At 45.7% G+C, this 17,127-nt stretch overlaps 1 protein-coding gene across 2 annotated transcripts in view; it reads right to left on the bottom strand.

The window, feature by feature from the left end:
* Positions 1–17,127, bottom strand: part of LOC112574895 — a 41,436-nt gene that overhangs the window by 283 nt on the left and 24,026 nt on the right. The window contains exons 4-5 of one of the 2 annotated variants that reach the window (XM_025256257.1): positions 8,815–8,985; positions 242–314 (exon numbers count right to left, since the gene is read on the bottom strand). In XM_025256257.1, coding sequence (XP_025112042.1) covers positions 242–314; positions 8,815–8,985 — 244 coding nt within the window. Of the gene's footprint in view, positions 1–241; positions 315–8,814; positions 8,986–14,455; positions 15,758–17,127 lie in introns of those variants that run through there. The other variant, XM_025256258.1, reaches the window with a different exon arrangement.

The raw sequence follows: 17,127 nt of genomic DNA on the forward strand, positions 1-17,127 counted from the left end.
TTGCTCCCCACCAACTCCCAACAGAAAAAAATCCTTCCCATCAACGTATATGTCCAATAAAAGCAGTTAGAAAATGATTTTGTACCTACATATAGATTAAAACGTTGAATAAAAACAAACAAAAGTCGATCCCACGCACGAAAACATGTCGTGTGTGCTTGTGTCGGTGTGAATTTTCCTAATAGAAATCGAGCAAGTGAATGAAAAACTCGCTATACGATGATATCTGGTGAGAACTTACCCAGGCGGCTAATCTTGCGCTTCGCTCCGTGACTCTGTGGAGGCCGTGAAGGACGCACGCCAGTGTCTACACTCTGAAAAGACAAGACAAAAACTTTACTAGCATGCGCTAAGACAGAAGATCAGACTGACAGTCTGCACTCACGATACCACACAAACACACAGAGGGGGATACACACAGACCAGCCATGTGTACGTGATCACTTATCACTACTGTCTCACCAACGGGGCTTTTTCTTTCTTTTCTTTCACTTTGTCTTCGTTCATTCTCTCTTATTCGTTCTAGAGAAAGAGACAAAATGAAACGTGTGCAGAGAAGAAAGAAAAAAAATGAGCAATGTCGGCGAGATAGAAGTTCAGGATAAGCAGCGATATTACTTAAAAGGATTTCATACTATGTTAAGTTTTTTTATTTTTACTTTTTTTAAGAAAAAAAAAATTGATATATTTTTACCACAACGCTTTGAAGTATGGGGTAGGGTTGGTTGACTAATCGAGAAACAAATTTATGAAGTTATAAGGCATTGGTCATTCCTAGCCTTAAAACGTAACTGATGTAAAATAATAATCCTATTTTGCAGAAAGAGTGATAAGGCCTCAAGCATGTCAATCATCACTCCATTTCCAGCCATTAAGAAAGCTCATGTAAAGAGCTAGCAATACGGAGAGAGGCTCTGTAGTCGTGTTAGTGTGGTAGAGTGGGAAACAGAGGGTCACTAGTTCCAGGCCTGCTCTAGGATGTAGCCGATTGACTACCCCTGCCCACCCTGCAACTGTCCAGCAGAAATGGGTACTTGATCTACCCAGAAGATAAAAGCATAGAAAGAATAAGGTTGGGCTGTCCTCCTATGCCATGCCCTCCACACTGTCAGCCATTTCCATTTATTGCCCCGCCCTCCTTACCCCCCACTTTACGGCTTCTGGAAATCGTCGTCTTTTCTCTCTGTACAGAAGCACGTTGGCAGTCTCAAGGGTTAATACTCAACTGCATAATACCACGATCCTTTTTAAGTTCTTAGGGACGACACATGGCTTCTCTTCGGTTTTTTTTTTAAGTCTTCTCCTATTGCCTTACCCATTGTTCCATGTCCAAGTGTGTGCACAAATGTAAGAGGTGTCAGCTTGCCAAATCCCATTTTAATAAGTGTAATGGCCTGCTTACGTGGAAACAAAAGCATGTCTCAGATATACAACACAGGTGGCGCCAGCTGAGGGAAGGGAAGTCACGACATGGACAAGACCATGGAATACATGGTCCTTGGAGAGAAAAATAAAAGTACAAAGGGTTTCGATGGAACAACGTGGGTCCACCTTATTGTAGGACTGTACATGCGCAGTCATGGACTGACAACATGATCTGGTTTCAAGCTTCACCAACCAAGCACAACGCCGGAAAGTCGACCTTACAGTCTTTCCAAAGCAGTACGAGTATACGCAACTTCCTCCGACGCAACTTCCTTTGCACAGAAGAAACGCTCACAACGTTTTTCTAAAATTTCAAAATAATTTGAAAACGCCGCTTCTTCGTCTTTTTATTCTTTTTTTTTTTCTCTCTATCCCTGGCGCCGGTTGTTATACGCCAGTGGCGGGCACATGTCTTCTGGTACAAACATTATCGACTCGACAGGCAGTGGTGATATACATGCTCGATGTGAATTCCACACCAGGGATATTGTCACGAAGAATATGATGCCTAAAGGGAAGCCAAGCTAAAACATCTGTGTGTGTGTTGATGGCCCCTTTCAGCCCCCTGCCCCATCTTGCGTTAAACTCATAAATGAAAATTTCACTCTCCCGCTATTTTTTAAATTATTATTGTTATTTTACTGCACAGCCATATACCGTAATGGTTTCGAGCTGGAATGTGTGAATGGGGACTACATCGATTAGATGAACGCTCACTTGTCCGCCGCTCCACTTGTCTTCCAGCAGCCGACAATTCAGCGGTCCACTGATCACCATTCAGTGGCGGCGAATCAACCGTCGGTAATCAACAGCGAGTAAAGTGCAGTTGGAAAGATATCAAGGGCGAAGTGTTCTAATAAACTTACAGAAGTGGTCTCGAATAGCTGCAAATATTTTGCCCTCCCTTTGCCCAACCTCCCTCCTCCCACCACTTCATACGTGTGACGTGTCGCTGGGCGAGGGCTTGGGACGTCACGGTAAACCGCAGACGGACAGGTTCTTGATGATCGGCCTCAATCTTTATAATCGAACCCACCAAGTACTACTGGAAAAATTGTATAAGAAAATTATAAGAACTGACAAGAAAATTAGCATAAGGCTTATATGCGATTTGTTGGATTCTTTTATGCGCATGTACCACCCCACCCACTAAAAAAAATACACCCATCTCCCGACAAAAATATAATGGTTTTTGAAGGTATGAAATCAAGAGCGTACACAATGTCTGAATAAGTTCCTGTTTTCGAAGCCATGTAAAGAGAGCTTGAAAGACCGCAAACCTGCACGATCAATGGCCAGTCGCCATTGTCTAGCGGTCTTTTGTTGGCACTTACTCGGGTGAAACCAGCGCTCCATATATACGCCACGCTTATTCACTTTCACTGAGTGATCATCTTCACGGTTGAGATGTAGCTGCGATGTTTGGGTCAAAACGTGAGAGTGCCCATTGATGGATGGACAAACGACGTGTCTGATAGCTGTTTTCGAGCTACGCTCAACAATGCTAACGGGATCTTGCATCAAGGAGTAACAGGATACGGGCTCGTCAACCATCAACAAGAATGGCGGATTGTAAGCACCGTTCCAACGCCTAAATTACTCTCTCTCCATCTAAAAAAGAGTGTGAACGAATTAAATGAGTGCCTGTGCGCATGCGCATTTTCGTCTTCATCATGTCTTGGCATGTAGGCACGGATATGAATGACCGGGGAAGAGCTTTTTTATTTAGTGTCGGCCCTCTTCATTCTTGAAGAAGTGATCTGGCACAGCCTAATGACTCATGAATTCCCTTCAAAACATTCTAAAATAATATACACAGTACGAACTAGTCATTATACGCAAAAAAAAAAACCCAAAAGACCAGCGATACCAAGAAAACGTTCCTCATCCTTGCACACCAAAAAATAAGTATATTTTCAGTACACTTTTTATCCACAGAAAAGGTTCAAATTTCAAATCTTCGCAAAGACCCAGTCAGATAATGTCAACAAGGTGCCACGGTCGCGACGTGGAAAATGCACATGCGCTGGCAACGTGAGGCTAACGTGAGACTTTCAAACAAAGTGACGAACTCTACATCTCTCTACGGGACGGGGTCTGCTCACAAGACATCGGCCTAATCGTCGGCAGCGTCACCGGCGGTCGCAAAACCAGCCAGCAAATCCACAAACAGCTCGAACAGAATGCACGAATTCTCAAAGTAATCCCGTAAAGTAAATGATAAAGAGCTGGGCAAGAAATGTTTACATGTCAAGGCGTACCATTAGTCGATCATATTCTATTTGGTCAGCCACGCACCACCGCTTCATGCTTCATTCCAACACGAGCGGTCCGGTGGCGCAACGGTTAGCGCCTGTCACCAATACAGTGAAGGTTGGCTGCCCTGAGTTCATTTCTCGTCTCGGGCATGCTGTTCTTTCTCTGCACGTGGCATCTGTTTACAGGGCTGGCTGCCTTGCCGTAATATAGCCTCAGTTGCTGGCACGGCGTAAAATACCAACTCCAATTCATTCCAACACAAGCACCAGAACAGCAAACCTACTTCCAAACTGTCATTGCATGTAGGCTCACACAATCTGCTTTGTTCTGCCTTCCTCCTTAACTTCTTTTTTTTCTCTCTCTCTCCCCTCTACCCCTTCTTCCCAAATTAAAGATTCCCAGCTGTGAAAGCATTTCCCACTAACGACGAATCCGAAAAGACGCCTGGCCATAGAAGCAGCCCCCGACTGACGGACCTCAGAAAAGGACAATCGGAAATTGCAGTTCTGGTTTTCGTACGATGGCCGACGGGGCGTGTACCGAAGAGATATCCGAGGATCACGGCGGCTTTCTCGCCCCTAATATCCTAGTTCATTGCTTCTATTTCCGTCTATTCTCCACCAGCCTGGTATCTGCAGAGTTCAGCAACCAGAAATGAAGACCGATGAAAATTTATGATGAAGATAGTCTGACATTGCTCCACATACACAAACATAGACCGAGAGAGATTAAAGCACACGCGCGCGCACGAGCACACACACACTCTTACTTTTCTTTCCTCTCACCCCCGCCGCTCTTACACAGAGCAAAGCTATACAGCAGGGGTGGGCAATTAATTTTCCCAAGGGGCCGCATGAGAAACTGGGATGGTTCTAGAGGGCCGGACTAATATAGTTAACTCAGTGTTACCCAGTACTGTATACATAGTATATATACTGGCGGGCGGGCCGGTCAGAGACAGGAGGCGGGCCGGCGTTTGCTCAGGTCTGCTATACAGGGTGGACACTGTTAAGTGGCCTACCCCGCATAAATGACTAGACTGGGACTGCTATGAAAGTGCACTAGAAAAACTAGTTAGAGAAACCTCCCCTACATTGTTCCTCTATTAATTTTATGCAGGTGGCTTTGCCAACCAGGATGAACATGTTGCGCCTTCACCCAACCCATCCCTCCCCCTCTCTTTGTCATTTATATTGCAGGTAAATTTTACGATTATGGCTTAGCTAAGAAAAAAAAAAGCGGAAAAATGGTGTCTGCTGGTAATCGGCTTGTCCGCTCAGGTTCACTTGGAATGCACAGCCCTTCTACGTTCTAGTAACTTCTTTGTCCAGCCCCTTCCTTCTCACTCATGGGCTGACTGACTCCTCCCCTCCTCCCCCTCCGGTGGCGCAAACGGTTAGCGCCTGTCACCAATACAGTGAAAGTTGGCTGCCCTGAGTTCATTTCTCGTCTCGGGCACGCTGATCTTTCTCTGCACGTGACATCTGTTTACAGGGCTGGCTGCATGGCCGTAATATAGCATTAGTTGCTGACACGGCGTAAAACACCAATTCCCCCCCCTCCCCCTCCACGGTATGTTTCAGCTGAAACCCACGTGTGCACGGTCACACCGTTCGTCCGCACGAGGGTCGAAGCCCGCTGTTCATGCTCCAATGAGCAGCCACGTCACGGCGCTGCGTGCAGCCGAGAAATCGACCCTCCGTGTTGACGCCAGGCGAGATGCAGGCGGCGGCGTTGGCAGGATGCAAGGCACAAAGCAGGACAGGCTCCCCCCTGGATCAGCCAGTGCAATGACCGGGACAAGTCCCACAATAGAGTGGCTGGTGCCTGGAGATGTGACTTCAAGGAAAAGGCGAGTGAAATAGCAAAGGTGGACATAGATATGAATCGTTTCGGGTTTACTTAAAAACAGCTGCATTTTCGGACGCCTCCATGCTTTTGTACTCTTTCGCTTAGCTTTTCCTCAATACCCGGGGTGGAAAGTATATGGCATCCTCTCCAGACCAATGAGGTCAGAATTTCAACGCCCGCACTGTGATGGGAAAGCGAACGCACCCACGAGATGGTTATTCCACAACAAAACACGGCTTTCCCAAGAAAACTATTTTAGATGCATCCGTAGATAAACAAGTTCTGCCGCCTGAAATTTTAAGCGAAAACAAAACAGCATCGGTTCCACCTGCCATCATCCTTTATTTCCCATACAAACAGCTGCGGTGGAGATAACGTCATGAGCTGCGAAAGTATGAGTGCGATCGCGACAAGTGACGGTGACATGAATACTTTACCTGTTTGTCCCCTACCCACCCAATCACAATACCCCTTCCCCCGGCTGCTAATGACTCACCTTTAATCGCTGATCAAGCCAGCAGTCTACGGACGCCGATGATCACATCCTCGCAACAAGCACCACGAGCTTTTCCAGTGATCCTCCAGGGCTGCGAATATTTGGGCTCTCAATGCAAACAGGTGCACGAACGGAAGTCGGTGCCAAAGAAACATCCAAACCAGTTATATATATATAACTTTCAGTAATGAAACCGGTCACTGACTGAAGTCTTCAAATACACTTCGTAGTGGTGACGTCTGATTCTTGATTGTCCACCACTGGCCCCGCATATAACAGTTCCAGCCGTTCCGTTTCCTCTGACCCTTACTAACGCTTGTCAGGTAAGATCACAAGGCCAGACACCTGGTCAGAACGTAAAGCATGTACGCTCTTCTCCACGTCAGAACGGTTCTCGTCTGCGGCTTTTGCCGCTGGTCACCTCCGCCGTGGAGTGGAGCGTCAACAGCCCCGCGTACGGCCCGCCCGTCGCCTGGTCACCTGCACTGGCAGGGACCCGCGAGCTGCCAACCTTTTCACGGACTGCACGCACATAAAACTCACCCTTGTTATCGTTTCTTTGTAAGAGAACAACGACGACACTAAGACAAACGCTCTGCTAGGACAGATCTGCGCTGCAAAGGGCACGAGGCGGGCGGCGCCGCAAACACCGCTGCTGAGCCTCTGGATTCCGCCACAATGGTGCGACACACCAGCCACCAAACGTCCCGACAGTCCCCGAGCGCCGATGGCAGCCTGCCAAGGGATAAGCTGCACCAGTGCCTCGACTATGAGGCCACCGAACACAAGCAGGCAGACATTCAAACACCGTTGACGTTTGTGATCGGGCCGTGCTCGCGTTCCGGCCACCACAGGGTTGGGGGTGTGCTTGGTGGGCATGCAAACTGGGGGCAAGCGCAGGTGTGATTCACACACAAACAATAATAAGTAAAATGATGGATTGTAAATACCATTTCTCCCACATAAGCTGCAGCTCAAAGCGCTGTGATACAAATAAACATTCTGTATACATACTGTGAAGATTGACAGACATTTAAAATCCTGCGAAATGTGCGCACGTCCTTCAAAGATTATCATTAATCTGGGACTTAGAATTTTCTCTATACGGAAGTCACGAGGTTCCGTAACGTGCATTAGTCGCGTCCACGCATGCGCAGAAAATGCACGTGCTCAGGCGGACATCTGAACTCGTGAGACCGCCAGCGCCAGACAACGTACCAGACCTTCCCGCTAGTTCACATCTGTTCTTCTTTGACTCACACATGGCGTGTGACTGTGCGTCGCCAGCTAATCTGAAGCAGGCCGAACGTGTTCTAACCTTTCATCGGCAGATCATTTCATCGAGACCTTGTCTTGTGGTGTTTGGTAACACACACACACTCCATCGCACGTGTGTTCACTAACAGCTGCGTCAAATTGTTCCCTGGTTCTAGCTAAATTCTTTTTAAAATCACGAGGCAAAAAAACAAACAAACAAACAAAAAAACCCTCACAACAAACGGAATAATTAATTTGAGTGATAGGAAAATTGTAAGTTGAAGAAAACTCATCTAGTATAAAGAAAAAGTCTTCTTCAACAGACTAGACTGAAGGAAGTGGCTGTGCCCAATCAACACAATGTGTTAAACACGGGTTTCATGTAACAATAATGGTTTGGTATTTAGCGCGTACACGTGTGTATGTGTGTGCACGAGGCAGCCATTCGTTGGCTGCAGTCTACAACTGATTCAGGATCGTCGCAAGAACCGAGAAAGGGATTTTGCATTGATAAGACCTGCGACCGTCCAGGTAAAACACACAACCGTGTGTGTGTGAGAGAGAGAGAGGTGGAAAACGCTTGATGAGTTTTTCTTGAAGGTGCCGAGATCGAGGCCTAATGTGCCACACTACTATTATACGTCCCCCGACACGGTTCAATAGTCAGGGTTCCCCTTTTCACACTCCGCCGCCTCGACAAACGACCACACACGCGCACGCACGCGTCCCTACTGCCGGGGCCAGACAACATGGCATGCAGACTGTACTACCAGTGTCTGTTGTAGGAGTGTAGGTGATCCCCTTCCCCAGCCTGCGGGACACGCAGCGCAGGGCAGGTCCCCCCACATAGCCAAGCAGCCGTCGCTACTCTTAACAAGGGGTTTATAGAAATGCTACCTTACGAATGACCTTTCCATTAAAGGCAAATCATTTCGCTGCCCGATCGATTCTTTACCGCTGAACGTAAACATCAACACACTTTCACTCCTTGACTAATCACCACACTAGACAGGCAGGCAGGAGGACAGGGCGGGGTAAAGCTGGGATACACATAGCTTTTCCCTGAACTGTGAGCAGTGTATGGATTACAGGTACTAAACTGCGTAGAACATGGAAGCCCACAAACACAGAAGACTTTTTTTTTCGTATTCTTTTAAATAATGATCTACCATACTGAAAGATTTGTGCATAACGTCACCATCTCGGCAAAACATTTCCCCATCTAAGGCATCGACTTTGCGGGAAGAGTCTGGATGACAAGTGAGCCTCTGCCTGAGACAATCCGTCACACCCACCAATTTCCTCAAAATATCACTAGGAAATAAGTGCAACTGAGAAATAATAACTGTCATACGAAATAAGAACTATTAATTAATTAACAAATACTACGAGTAAGGACGTAACAGCTTCACGGGGACAAAATAACATTTTAAATCCTGATTGCAGTTGAAGTGGAAAGGTGTGTGTGAGTTGAAGGAAAGGAAAGAACTGAAGGGAGAATTGCTTGTCGCAATATAAGCACATACTCTGGCAAGAGGTTCACGGCGGGCGTTGAGTGGTAAGGAATGTTCAGACTGCGACCTCTCCACCTCTGAGGTAGTGCAGACGACAGTCCCTGTTGGACGCAGATAAGCCGAGTGGTTGGTCGTCGGCACCCCTTCACCCAAGTCGCCCACACGGTGCTCCATGCGTCTCAGCTGTGGACACAAGTACAAAGTCATTCACACAAACTCACATTAACAATTTTCTTCCCTTTTTCTTACTCGCCACAAGAGGAGTCTGAGCGGTGTGTATCAGTGTGAGATGGGTTGTAGGGGAGGTAAGGTCTTGGATCTGATAATTACTAGTAAGGTTAAGTAGTAAGTGGGATTGTTTGAAACAAGCCTGGCATTCTGCAACACGTCGACTGGCGAAATGAGTATTTACACCCCGGGTGTAAACGTCAGTCGACTGTCGTCTGTCAGGCTGAGGGTCTCGTGACGATTCCGGACGTACGGCAAGTCGAGAGAGAGGCGCGAACAAAATGATTTGTGCGATAAAAATCAAGCCAACGTGACGAGAAAGGGAAAGCAGCGTGTGTGGGGGGATGGTGGGGGAAGGGGAGCTAAGCGGACTAACATAGCGGAAATAATGTGGGCGGAGCGCGAGCCACCTAGTGGTAGTGCTGAGCTCGCGAGCATGTAGCCCACGAAGACTCAATCTCTTCCACCACAGGAAGAACCCGCCTTTAAAGGAGGAACAAGAAATGTGCAGAAAAACCTAAACAGTTGACCAATGGATAAAGTCGTACTAACTGTGCTTGGAGGGATCACACTACATGATTCCTTTTTCTTAAATTTACATTTGTCGAAATTTAAAAAAAAAAACTGCTTTCCTGTTTCCAAGTGTCCAGTCATTTGGGAATCGCCGATGCTGAGCAGTCGCTATCCTCTGCCACGAAAATCAACAGACCGTAACGTAGAAGATTGCTTTGGGGATGGATCACTTTCACGTCACTTTTCACTAACAGGCACACAGGGCAGAGGTCACGTTAGGTCCACAAGCTCGAAAAAAATAACAAACAAAACCAACCAACCCCCACTCAAAAAAAAAAAAAAACAAAAAACAAAAAAAAAACCCAACCAACTAATAAAAATCTCTATGACCAAGAAAAAACACGCACACAGAGCAGAGGTCACGTCAAGTTCACAAGGCTCGAAAAAAAACAAAACAAAGCAAAAACCAACCCCCCGCAAAAAAAAAACAAAACAAAAACAACAACAACAAAAACAAAATCACAAACAAAACAAAAACAAACAACCAACCAACAACTAAACATCTGTATGACCAAGCAAAACGCGAGCGCTCTCTCCAAGGCCTGTTCAATGGTTGTTGGGTCTTTCACAACGAGCTGTGGGCACCTGCACTGACCTCCACCTCCTCCCTGCACGCAAAAGCACTATCGCTAGGTCAGATGTTCCTGCCTACAAACACAACAGCATTTCCAGCTTACAAATGTTTCAGCCATCAAGGTTCCAGTGTTCTAACAAGCACCGCTAAAGCTGTTTCAGATGAACCGGAAATGATTCTGCGCGCAGACCCTTGCCATCAAACTGTTTTTCTGAGTCTTAAGCACACATCTCCTCGCAGGCAAGCCGGCATCAAGAACTGTCTAAGCCCTCGGTATGCTAAATTTTACTGACATTAATTATCAAAACCACCACTCAGCCAGCCAGCCAGCCAGCTACAAAAATTGAGCTGAGAATGCGTGTCTGGACACAGTCATGCTAACAAAGCAGGCTCTTCAATACTGTATCATATGCTACTCTCTGAATACGATCCCGACAGACAAACCTGACTCTTCAACACTGTATCATGAACTACTCTCTGAACACGATCCTGACAAACAAACCTGACTCTTTAATATCACATTAGCAATTTCTGAACACGATCTGGTCAGAGAAAGCGAAGCTCTGGGCAAGACTTTGAAGGATCGCCCGCCAACACAGAACTGACAGCTACGTATGGAGTACTCAATGGGTCAAGCTTCTGACCTTTATCAACCACAGATGAATAATAATACTAAAAAACAAAACAAGGAAAAGGTAGATGAGAAGAGATAATGATAGAGGAGAAATATGAGTCTGCATGCGGGGAGGAGCACGTTCAATTGGAAACCATCCGTACTCTCTGACCTTTCTGGAACCCTCTGTGGCACATGAGATCAAAACTGAATTAATCCGATCGCTCATGTGGATTTTGCGCTGGCACCGCGCTGACCTCAGGCCCTGACAATGACAAATAAAGACCAACAGCAGCCCTACATCTTGTACAGTCGAGTTTCCACGCGTACAGCCGCTGAGCTTTTTATCAGTTCGGCCGAACTGTGAGTGACGAGTTTTTGCTCCTTGCGAACGAGGACGAGTAGGATGGAGAAAGTACGAGATATATAAAGGTTTAGTGAGCGAGTGGTCGACTGAGCGGTGTCAGCTCCAAGTCGCCCTCCAGAGATTAACCCAAATCTTCTACACTGTATCGCGTGCCATTCTCTAAAACGAATCTTCACAAACAAACCACACTTTTCAACACGGACACTCGGCAGTATTTTCTAAACGTGAGGACACCAGGTCTGGACACCACTGGCTGAATTATTGGCCACAAGAAAACGCCGCGCGACATTCCTGACATTAACACGTGTGCATCGATTCCGCGGGAAAACTAAAAACAAGAACACGAGCCAGGTCGTTCATCATTTATGCGGTTAGTGATGTGGGTGGCCATAATTATCAGGACACCCCTTCTACTACCCCACAGTGCCAGGCGTCAGGCGTCGTTGGGTTTGCAGCTGCGAACGTCGTGTGTCCGTCCATGCGGATGACTGATCATCAGCTCGCATGATTAGCGAGGAGAAAGTCTTTCACACAGACACACTCCTCCCCTCTCTATATGGAAGGACGGAACTGATTGGCTCAGCTACAGGACCACCGTTAGGGACTTTGGAGCCATCTGTAAAGATAGAACAGAATCCAGGATAGTAAGAAAGAAGTTCCTGAAAACGATGGAGAAAGATGAGGTCACTAGTGTCCCCCTTTTTTAAAGGCTGTAAGATAGAGACGGATCTCTGGAACAGGAAGAGTACAAGGAGGAGCTGGCAGTAGAGGGAGAGACTCTACCTGCTGAGTATCGACTCTGGTGAGGTGCTACCCGGAGTGATAATAGTTTTTGCTCCATGGTACGAATGGCATGGTAAAGGTTGCCTGAAGAAATTCCAGTAGAAGAAATGTTTTTCGAAACCCTTAACGATAGCAGAAGTACAGAGGGACGAGAACGGCTTGGCCGGCTCAGCTCCGTCCACTATAAGAAAGTGGGGCCAGGCCTCAACATTCACTCTCACAGTATCTCGAAGACTCATCCCCACGTATACGTTTCCCAAGAGTGAGTGTGTTTTGTTTTTTGTTTATTTTGCCATAATGAAAGGAGTTTATTTCGTTCCTTCTGCTCCCAACCAACAAGGGGTGAGACTTCTAGCAAAGCTATGGCAATGCACGACCAGCCGATTGACTGGTGTGGGCCACACCAACCTCCAGTCTAGAAGTCTGGGTCAAAGAGGTGTGTTGGTATGATAGGCCAGGAGACCTCAATCTCCAGGATTCCATCTAACCCCAACACGGGTGGCCTTACACGGCAAACGCAAATTAAGCCTACAGAGAAAAGAGATACACTAAAAGAAAAACATTATGGAAAAAGAAGACAGGATAAAAAGTAGACAGAAGAAATGAACGATAAAACTGTAGTGTGATCGGGAGATGGATGGTTAGGAAAAAAAAGCGTAGGTAAAAATGCCTGTGAGAGAATGTGAAGGAGGCGGAGGAGAGACACAAAAAAGTCCCATCCAGAATTCATTATAACAGGCTTAGCCTCCTACCGTGCGCGTGCCTGGAGATTGAGTTCTGTGCTCTGGTGTAAAGTGCGAGCAGTGTTAACTCAGGAAGGTCTTCACAGTGGACATCAGCCGTCCAGATAGCAGACGGCAATTTAGGAATGTGAATCTCTACATAACTGACACAGTTTCCTTCTCCTAGCAGACGTAACACCGTTAGGTCACCAACTGCCCTGACGTGGGCTCTCACCCTTAGCCTTATCATCCCCTCTCTCCTGCCGCGAACAACCTCAGGAAACGGGGCTAAGAAAGGCCCTGGGTTTTTCCAAAGTTCCACTGCCCCACCCCCTAAGTAAATAAAAAAATAATTTGTTTATAAGTGCATCGGTCAAAATTCAAGTGACAGTAATCTTGTAGTCAAGATGTCAATGGATTACTTAGCGCTTTAGCCTCAAATAAAACACATACTAATGGGGCTAAGAAATGCCATTACAAGACAGCCAACAGCCCACTCCATTATCGTCATCAACCCCACTGCTACCGGAAAAAATGTCTTCATGTCTAGACAATTGTCGATGGCGAGCGCAAGCTACGAAAGGATTTTCACATCCTGTTCAGTCGAGAACAATTCTAAAAAAACAATAATAAATAAACCAAACGCACCCACTGGCTACCTTCTACTCCCTCACCTCCACTACTACCACCTCACCAACAAACTCTTATGCCGCGATGAAGTACTCGGTGCTCTCCCTCTAAGCCAGACCTGGGCAAAGGCCGGCCCGCAGGCCAGATCCGGCCCGCCTCCTGTCTCTGACCGGCCCGCCCACCCGTCCGCCCGCCCGCTGGCCCGCCCGCCAGTATATATATATATACAGTATTGGGTAAAACTGAGTTAACTATATTAGTCCGGCCTCTAAAACCATCCCAATTTATCATGCGGCCCCTTAGGAAAATTAATTGCCCACCCCAGCTCTAAGCAATGAAAACATGAAAAATCCTGCAATCACATTTGATGAAGCACTCAGCTTCAAAACATGAAATCCTCGCAATTACAGGTAAAGCTTTCCCTTTGGACAACATAATATTAAAAAAAAAAAATAATAAAATAAAATAAACAGCTTCAGCACCAGAGGTCAAAATGGCGCTGCTTTCCATGGCGACATTGCAGAAGACGTAATTAGTCACGTGAGACGGCAGCGCACGTACTATTCCCCTCTTTCCATCCTGTTTTCTCCGCGTGCACGTAAGGAGGTGAAGCATGACCCACGTCCCTACATGCAATTAAGCTCAAAGTTGCCAGGCAGCTAACAGAACAAAAAGATGCCACCGTAATGCATAGCGAATTTGCAATGATTTCTTCCCCAAAATAAAAAGCCTACGAGCAGCTGGACATTAAATCCTATTTACGGCGTCAGTGAAGGCCGCAACCCAAATGAGGGCTTTAAACATATACTTGCAAGTTCAGAATTGTTTACTCAGCTCGCCAATGTCACGCTACATTTTTTAGAAATAAATAATTTTTTTCAAAACGCAGACGGAGAGTGCTCAAGCTTGTAGCTCGTAACGCAAACATAATCCCACAGTCTTAGAGGGAATTAATACCATTTTAATGAACTCAACCGTCTCCTCTGCAAATATAATGCTGCAGACGGGTTTGCCTTTAAAGCGTGACAGCTCCTGGACAATTCCTCCTGTCTACTGCACCCCTATCAACCTCCACCTCTTCTCCAGGCTTTTTAAGGTGCGCAGTTACGGGTGGGGTTACACTGGTTCAACCAGCCGGAGTTTGAATGCTAATGGACGAAGAATTTTTTTTTTTGCCGTCGGCGAGAGAGTGTTGAAGAGGCCCCTTTTCTGTCAACAATCTTTTCATGAAGGCGAAATACCCATGCACCCGAGTGCCTGCCAACTGTCTTCAAGCGTGTCCTTCGTCTATAATACCGACAAAACACACGCTAATGGGCAAACACCTCCTTACAAAACAAGTTTGCGGCGGGGAAAAATACACTGGCTTATATAGCCTTTTCGACTCCGATAGCCATTCAACTAAAATTTAAAGGGGCGAGAAATTTGAAAAAAAACGAAAAAAAACCAACAAAAAAACCAACAAAAAAAAAAAACAAAAACAAAAAAAACACGCCTAGCATCTAATACAACAACAAACAAAATGAGAAGGGTTATTTTTGACAACTTTTTCTCCACGTTCGCTATGCAGCTCGCCGGTTTTTTTATTTTTTTTTTTTCTCGCTGCCAGCTTCCCCTCTTCCCGTCTCTCTTTAACCGACTGAAAACTGAGACAAATCTGATGCTGAACATTTCTTTCCGTTGATTGTTATCGTCCTGCGGGACAAGTGCGCACGACCTCGCAAAATCTCCCATGTAAAATTACCGTAAATTTCCGACTAAACGCCGCAACTTTTTTTTTTTTCTCTATCTTTAAACTCTGCGGCTTAAACAGCGATGAGGTTGGTTTTTTTGCGATTTTTCAGATTGCCATTAATTTTTCGTTGAGCTCCATGTTGAGTGTTAACCATTAACGCTGTTACATTATTAACTTTTCACATTTTAAATCAAAACCGCATAAAATTGAAACATTCATTTCAGCTTCCGAAGCACACACCCTCATCATGCCCAAAACGAGACGAACTGCCTACGATGCAGGCTTCAAGTTGTAAATATTTGCGGCTTATTGGTGAAAAAGAGATTTTTTTTAAAAAAATTTGTGGCTGCGGCTTATATACAGGTGTACTCAGTAGACCGAAATTTACGGTACTACAAAAACCTGACAACATAGGAAACAAACCAACAACAACAGCATTTCTTCTCTAAACACCAAAATTTAATTTAACCATCGTCGCCACAAATCTCTGCGCGAATCTCGTTGCCATTCAGCGTGACGCGGAAAAGGCAGTCGACAGCAAGCTGATTCTTCCCCTCGGGACAGAATGTTAACATCAATAGATCGTATCTTAGCTGGCGCTCTACTAAGACTTTATCAAGGTCGAGCAGTTTACATTTGTAAACAGATGCCACAAGAAGAGAAAGAACGGCCTTCCCAGTACGAGATGTGAACCCAAGGCAACGTACTGGTGACCGAGCTTGGAGGAAATCTGGGAAACGAAACACATTTGTTTACCATATGATGACTGGAGTCGAACACTCAGAATTGGCTAAATTAATTACAACCCATAACGCAAATTTTGATTTCTACAGACAGAACGTTCATTACTGCAATTGTATTTTGTTTCTATTTTTAAATGTTTTGTACTGTCCGGTCGTAGAGTTCACTGGTGTGTCAATCAAATAAATGTGTAAACAGCCAGACTTACAATTGAATTCAGCGTTTATTTCTGTATACTCATGTCCTTCCTTCCTTCTTTTTATTTTAAATAACCTATAAGAGTGTACACTTGAAACAGAAGAGATCAATGTTGACGCGTCTGGCTGCTGTCAGGAATAAAACGATGGCAGCCATCAACCGCAGACCAGTGAACATAAAACAAGAAGAGCAAAGCTAACTTACTACAATTAGCGAAAGGCGATTTGTTTTGTTTGCACAAGAGAATGTCCTCTTGCTGTGCAGCACGATACGGCAGACCTTAAAAAGCAAGGCACAAGTATTATCAAAAATCTGTCAGCATGCGCTGTTTTATTATTTATTTGTTAACGTTTATACAGCCTGACGCCTTCCATCAAACAGACTTCGCTTGCTTGCTGCGCGACAAGAATGGATTGACCTCGGCGGGTCACGCACGCGAACCGAAGAATCTTCTCGTACAACTGTTTGCGCCATGAACCAATAACTGAGGACAAGCTCGGTCAACCACCGTCTCTTCAACACATCAGTGTGTGTGTGTGTGACAGATCCACCCTTTCACACCACCATTTCAATACACCCTAACAGATAGAGGTTAAGGGATTGGGAGAAGGGAAAGGAGAGGCAACAGGGAGATGGGGTCAAAGTGCATGGACAGAAAGACAGCCATGCAGCGAGAGGACAGATCAAGCTTTCAAGCCCCGTTGGAAGGATTCCTAGGAATTAGGGCTAAGAACAGCATTAACGAGCCATCACTGTTAGTATCAGAGCTCATAATTTAAAAAAAAGGTTAAAGATTGAGAAAACATGGCTGAAAACACAAGTATACTCGTAAAAGATAACAAAACTTCATTTCTAGTACCTTAACTGCTTTATTCTTCTTTTAATGCTTTAATCTCTATTTTTGTGCTTTCTAGCACAGTTTTCTGCCCTCTCCAGTCACTGGCCCCAGTTCACCTATCGTCCAGTAATTAATTCTGTCTGCGCGTTCCCTACTATCGGTCCCCACTTTTCTACATTTTCTTCCTCTTCATGGCATCCGCCGTCCTAAATGAAACTCCCTGATGCAGAGACCAGTATATTAATAGTGTCAACCAAGTGAAAAAGCTCGGGTTACACAATTAGCGTCTATGGATATGAGCAGATGAGTGCTCGAAGCTTCTG

The sequence above is a fragment of the Pomacea canaliculata genome, linkage group LG11 (assembly GCF_003073045.1).
Source record: "Pomacea canaliculata isolate SZHN2017 linkage group LG11, ASM307304v1, whole genome shotgun sequence".
Lineage (NCBI taxonomy): Eukaryota > Metazoa > Mollusca > Gastropoda > Architaenioglossa > Ampullariidae > Pomacea > Pomacea canaliculata.